The sequence below is a fragment of the Dipteris shenzhenensis genome, chromosome 23, assembly GCF_047967505.1.
Source record: "Dipteris shenzhenensis isolate YYH24624 ecotype China chromosome 23, Dip_SZ_1.0, whole genome shotgun sequence".
NCBI lineage: Eukaryota > Viridiplantae > Streptophyta > Polypodiopsida > Gleicheniales > Dipteridaceae > Dipteris > Dipteris shenzhenensis.
In genome coordinates this window covers 20869156-20875118 of record NC_141618.1, presented here as the reverse complement: position 1 = coordinate 20875118, position 5963 = coordinate 20869156, and the positions used below count along the sequence as shown (strand labels likewise).

The 5963-nt window shown below is 46.2% G+C and overlaps 1 protein-coding gene across 1 annotated transcript; it reads right to left on the bottom strand.

Annotated features, from left to right (window-relative positions):
* Nucleotides 1-864: 864 nt before the first annotated feature.
* Nucleotides 865-5391, bottom strand: LOC147887104 (protein trichome birefringence-like 5). The gene is made up of 5 exons (XM_087394513.1): nt 3455-5391; nt 3143-3335; nt 2843-3039; nt 2528-2686; nt 865-1913 (listed from the first exon to the last, which is right to left on the bottom strand). Exons 1-5 carry the CDS (start codon nt 4255-4257, stop codon nt 1601-1603), a joined length of 1665 nt encoding a protein of 554 aa, XP_087250639.1. The 5' UTR covers nt 4258-5391; the 3' UTR covers nt 865-1600.
* Between the last annotated feature and the right edge of the window lie 572 nt (nt 5392-5963).

Sequence of the window (5963 nt, the reverse complement as noted above, 5' to 3'; positions counted from 1 at the left end):
TCTTTAAATGTAAGCACACCTTTCCTTAGCTTTTCTGCTTATAGCTGTTTATTTGGATATCCTGCAGCAATCGCTTTTCTGCATGTAGCTGTTATTTGGACATCCTGCAGCAAGAACAACAAAAAGGCACGCATGGATTATCAAGGAGGCAAAAACTGGTGCAAAACGAGCAAGGTGCAAGCAATAGCTATTCTGTTTTGAGTTGGCATCACAGTTCGCAATTGTACTACAGAACATTGCACCACTGTTCCAAGGTCTGTCCAGCATGCTCCTTGGTCAGTCAGATTGGCCTCCTTGCTGCCCCACATCTTGCTTATTTTAGGAAGTGGAAGGCTGCTTCCCTGTAGACTCCCTGCTGGTCAGTGTGCATCACTCCAATCCCAAGATTCCACTTATAACTACTTCCTGTCCACCTTGTCTATTTCCATATACCCTCCTTGCTGACCTGGATCTCTCAGCCGGCTACTGGCATTCCTAAACATCAAATTTGATTTGATGTGGCAATGCACATAACATCAATTTTGATTTTATGATCTACTCCGATATATAACTTCCTAGATTTTTTAAATAAATATTTCCTGCTCACAGTTCTGCTGTACCTTTGGACATTTTGTTGAAATTTTCCTAAAGCCTCCAAGTAGGGTATGAACTTGGTAGGGTAAGCATAAAAAACCTTTTAAAGCTGGGTCTTTTATACCATGCAATTAAGACACACATGGTTTCATGAGCCCTGCTTGTAAAACACCATTCCTGTCCAGAAGTAAGAAAAGAAAACTTTCGTGCTACCTTCATATTTCCACCACCATGTCAAAAAGTTCACGGTCTAATGAGTCTGACCTTCTATCTACCGTCAATCATGTTCTATTCAATTTGAAAATAGAGACAGTTTTTGCATCTTCTTCGAAGAATAGAAATTTGAAATCATTTTAAAATATTTTTAGCCCCCACCTCTATTGTACAATGTGAAGGAAGTCCACCGACTCAAAGATTCAAACTGCATAGAATCAAAACCAGAATACCATGGTTGTAAGTAGCTTTCAGGCTACTCAATGAATTGCATTAAGGGATATTGGATAACCATTGCACAACCTTGCAACCAATGGAGCAATCAGCATTGACATACTTAGTGAATTGGCTGAAAGTCCTGGATACTCTCGCACTTTCCATTGTGCCATTCAACTATACGAAGGTCCTGGATACTGTCGCACTTTCCGTTGTGCCATTCCTCTACACAAAGTTGAATCGCATCATCTCAACTGCTGATGCACTTGATAGCCATGATTGCATTCAAACTTTGTGTCGAAATGCCAAAATTGAGTCATACTATCAAATCTGATTTCATACAAGATGCTCTCATTCCAGATGTCCGAGAGTCCAGGCAAGCAGCTTTATTTGCAGTGTTGAGAGTGCTTCTTATTGCCTTCCTGGGGATTTGCATCTTTTTCATATTCCAAACATCTGAGTCAATTGCCTTCCTGGGGACCTACCTCCAACTACATGGGTTGCATCCCTTTTATATCCCGAAAATCTGATCGCATTCAATGGATTTACAAGAGCTTTCATCCATATAATATCATTTAAAAAAAAAGTAATTTCAGACCTAGTGTCGTGCAATCAATGAAGCGTACAAAATCTCATTCCAAATATCTGGAAGCCCAGGCAAGCACCAGTGACTGCAGTCTTGAGTGCTGTTCTTCTTGCCTTGTCGCAGACTCTGCCCATAAATGGATGGATGTGCATCTTTTCGATATTCTGAAAATCTGGTCACATTTAATAAACTTACAGGAGTTTTCATCTGGCCTATGGTATCCTCCAGCACCAACATTTTTTCAGGATAGCTTGGGATGTAAGAATCATTGAAGATGGGATCCACCTCTTGATCGCATTGACCGCCAGAGTTCCATTGACCTCCACTAACAGAAGCAAAAAACCAATTAAGATTCCCTCTCCTTTTCTCTCTCTTTCATACACTCATGCAAACCCCCCAATAGCTTGCTTACACATTGAGGGGACCAAAAGATGTAAAAATATTGTAACTTCCCATGGCATTGACCAGACCAATCAGATAGATAACGACTTATCCCCCATCCCCCAATTTCATTATTTCCGAATCCCTGAACCCACAAGAGTACCATCCCTGTAGTGTTTGATATCACAAAAGGCTTCCAAGGGATGTGTCTTGAAGAGGATGGGCCCTCCCTAAAGACTTCAAAGTTCAAACAACTATATTCAAAGATTGCGACAGTTAGGTTATGGTAAGCTTTTAGAAAGTGGCTGAAGTCCCTTGCAAGCCTTTATCCCCTTTTGAAGCGTCTTTCCCAATTGAAAGCAATGACAAGGCTTAACAAAGATCCAACCTAGGCTTAACAAAGATCCAACCTTAAAATTCTTAAGAAGCATTTACATATTGAGTTCCTTGAAATGAAAGGAAGCCTAAGGATCCCAACCTTGAGACCAGTGGAACGGGTCACTAGACCTTAGTAAATAGATAATTTAAGGAACATCAAACGCAGAAACAGTTTCTCACCTGAAATGTGCTGGCGAGTAGCCGCAAAAGAATACTTTCGTGGATTTAGAATCCACGTTCTTGTCTACCCACGAACCCCATGTAGTCATCGCTTTCCTGAAGGCCACCATCACTGGCAAGCTTCCATAGAGAACGTCTCCCTCTTGGAAGTAATCCTTCCTTCACAAGAAACCCACAAAGAAAGACTGTCTAAATAACATGGTTGCACTGTGTTGTGCTCTGCTGTCCACGACACACGATGCTTAAATCAAATTCCTGAAACTCTGAAGTACAAAAAAAGATTGGTTCATCAGCTCTGCATTTGCTAAACCCTACCCTTTGGCAGTCTTGCCGTGAGTCCACCAATGGCCAGTTGTGAAAACAAGAATATCCGCCTTCGTCCACTTCCGTGCAGTTTTGTCTATCTTGTCCAGCCTCAGTGTACGCGTCACTTTTCTAGAACCAGCTCTGGGTCTCTTCCCCTCAGCTACCAAGAAGTGGGAACGGTAGAATTCCACCCTACAGTTATAGTCCTGCCACAATCACAAAAGAAACAATCTTTAAATGCACAAGATAATACAGACAAGCCTTCAGCCATACGGTGCATATAAATAATTCATTCTGCAAGGAACGTGCCAGAAACTTGAAAGCAAAAGCGCCCTTCGACTTCGTTATACGCTGCCCGCGCATCTCGAACATACGGCTTTTGTCGGCTAGTGCTTCCCGTAGAAGGCACAACATGGACTCCCACTGGTTGCGAATTAGGGAGTCTCCCACAAATACCAGGCGCTTGCCTCTCAATCTCTCCAGCAACTTTGAAGCATTAAACCTACTCAGGCACACACAAAATTTTGACATTGTCCCTTATGCAGCAGGGCGGCGGGACGGTAAAATGTAAGAAGTGCTAGATATGGAGATTGGACTAGCTTTCGCTGGTTGACTTCTTACCTTGGAATCTCACAGTCCTTGGGCTTCCATCTCCACTTCAAGTATCGTGAATCCGGCCTCCCGTTCTCTTGGCAGCTGAACCCTTCGTCAACATACAGACAAGAACCAGGTTGGTAGAGTGGATAGGAATCATCCTGAAACCAGCTGCCGACAGAGACATCACATTGAGAAGACCACAATAGCGGAGCCCTTTCCTTGCTGGCGATGTTATGGGCTTTGGCGCTATCTTGCTGAGAACTATCATTCTTGCCATAAGAACGAATTCCACCTGTAGACAATTGAGGATTATTCATCCTTGTGATCTCGGACGAGGTATCCGGTACTGCAAGCGGCTTCTCTGCTATAGGAGACGTGTTGTACAGAGGGTCTGTTCCCTGCAGCTCTTTGCCCACCAGAGCGGAGTCCTCGTCTTCAGTGTCTGATCCGGTCTGCAAAAGCTCAGTATTCTCGGTGAGATCGTTGGTATCACTGCTCCCAAGCTCCTTTTCATCCTCCTCTAACTCATCGCCGTTGCCATCGTTCACTCCTCCTCTCTGTAGCCGAAAGGATGCAGCTCTTGACTGGGAAGCGGGAGGAAGAACGCTGGTAGTGCTATTGTAGACGCTTTTGTCAAGAGAGCCCCGGTTGCGGATCGGAAACAGTTTGAGCGATTGTCGAATGGAGTCGTACACACTAGACTCAGAGAAGCTGGAGGCGAGGATTGAGAGGAGAATGCCAAGGCAGAGGAAGCAAACAAGGCACAAGCGCCAGCGATGGAGGAGGAAAACGAAACGGGAGTGGAACTTTGGAGGCCAGATCTCCATAGTCGCAAAATACAAGTTCGATTTGGAGGGGGGGGGGGGGAAGGAGTAGAAGAGGCTCCTTTCCGCTACCTACCGACATCATTGACTGCCTCTGAGAAGCAGGCAAGCTCAGATGGTGGGATGCATCCCAAATCCTGCAGCTGCAAAGATTGCGACGTCACAACAGCTCCGAATTTGTAAGAAATGTTCGAAGCGCGTCGAGCTGCTGGAGATGATGAATGCGAGACCGCCATAGACAAATTGGAAGTTGGAAGCTCAAGCGGCGAAGGATGAACTAATGCGAGCTCCTCATAGCTTCATAGCCGCAGAGCTTGCGAGCTTCAAAGCCTCATCGACTTTGCTAAATGTCTCCAAAGAAATACGGCCATAGCCGTAGAGCTTGGGAGCTCGAAGGGAGCAACTGTCTGCAGAGCGCAGCCAAAACATGCAGCAAAAAGTTTTGCTCAACTGTGAATCAGCGTTAGAAAGCTCAATCCCGCCATAGCTGGAAAGATTTGCTCAACAAACTGGTGTCGATGCAAAATTTGCGGGAGCTTCAGGGGTGAGCTTCCGTCTCATATTACCTGCACAGATACGGAGCTTCAAGCAAATTCACAAGCTGGACGCCGCCATGGACGTCGCTGATCCTTCAAGGACTTCTCCTGTCGTGCTTTGGGGACGACTCCGGGAGCTTCAGCCATGGCGCTCCGATGAACTCCAGATTTTCCGTCGCCGATTTCGATAATTTGCTTTGTGGACGATTCTGGGAGCTGCAGCCATGTTGTTGCGTGACAGAAATTCACAGAAATCGTGGCCGATTTGGAGAGTGTGCCGAGAACTCACGCTGATTCGTGCACAAGTAGCTGGTGGATGATCACAAGCTTCGTTCATCATCGACAGAAAGCGTGTTCATCATCTACACCACTGCGACAGAATTCGTGTTCATCATCACCAACGAATTCACGTTCATTCGTGCACAAGTCGGTGGATCATCATAAGCTTCTTTCATCATCGATCCCACTGCGACAGAATTCGTGTTGAGCATCACCACGGATATCAATAGGCTGAGGACACTCACGATTCACGAGACACAAGATCATGAATGCAGCCATAGCTGCCGGACCTTGGAGCTTCATAAGCTTTGCAAGGACGATGCTGTTAAGCTTTCTCGAGTACGGAACGGCCGCCAGGACGTCCTTTCCCCCTCGGGAGTCAGGAATGGCTCCCCCTGTGTCTTTTCCTCACGCCCATGAGAGCAGTCTCTAGATATCGAAGATCGCATCCAAGAGGCTGTTTCCACGCAGGCCCGCTGCGAACATCTGGGTGGCGGCAGCCTAACTTCAAACAGAGGTGGCACCGGCACTTGCGTTCAAAGATTGAGCCCGCACTGCCACCCGGATGACGTGCATGGAAATAGCACCCGAGAAGGCTCGCCACCCAGATGAGGTGCGTGGAAACAGCACCCAAGAAGGCAGGTGCTCGATGCCCCAAGAAGGTACAAAAATGCTCGCACCTCGGGTGCTCCATGCCCATATCAATTTACACATGAAGCTTTGAAGCGATGGCCATCCCACTGTGCGCACTCAAGCGGCGCATCGAGCATTTTTTAAAACGGTGGATCCTCAAGTGCTCAGACTGGCAACACCATCCGTTCAAAGCTTCATGTGTAAACTGAAGCTTCAAACAGACTAGGCCTAAAGTCCTTGGTGGTTAGAAACGTGGGTGTG

What these genes read in the sequence shown, in the direction of transcription:
- LOC147887104 (XM_087394513.1), bottom strand. Translation starts at nt 4,257, where the DNA reads ATGGAGATCTGGCCTCCAAAGTTCCACTCCCGTTTCGTTTTCCTCCTC. An exon ending in CTTTTGCTTTCAAGTTTCTG is followed by an intron (nt 3,040 to 3,142) that starts GCACGTTCCTTG and finishes TGATTGTGGCAG; the next exon opens with GACTATAACTGTAGGGTGGA. An exon ending in CACGGCAAGACTGCCAAAGG is followed by an intron (nt 2,687 to 2,842) that starts GTAGGGTTTAGC and finishes TTTCTTGTGAAG; the next exon opens with GAAGGATTACTTCCAAGAGG.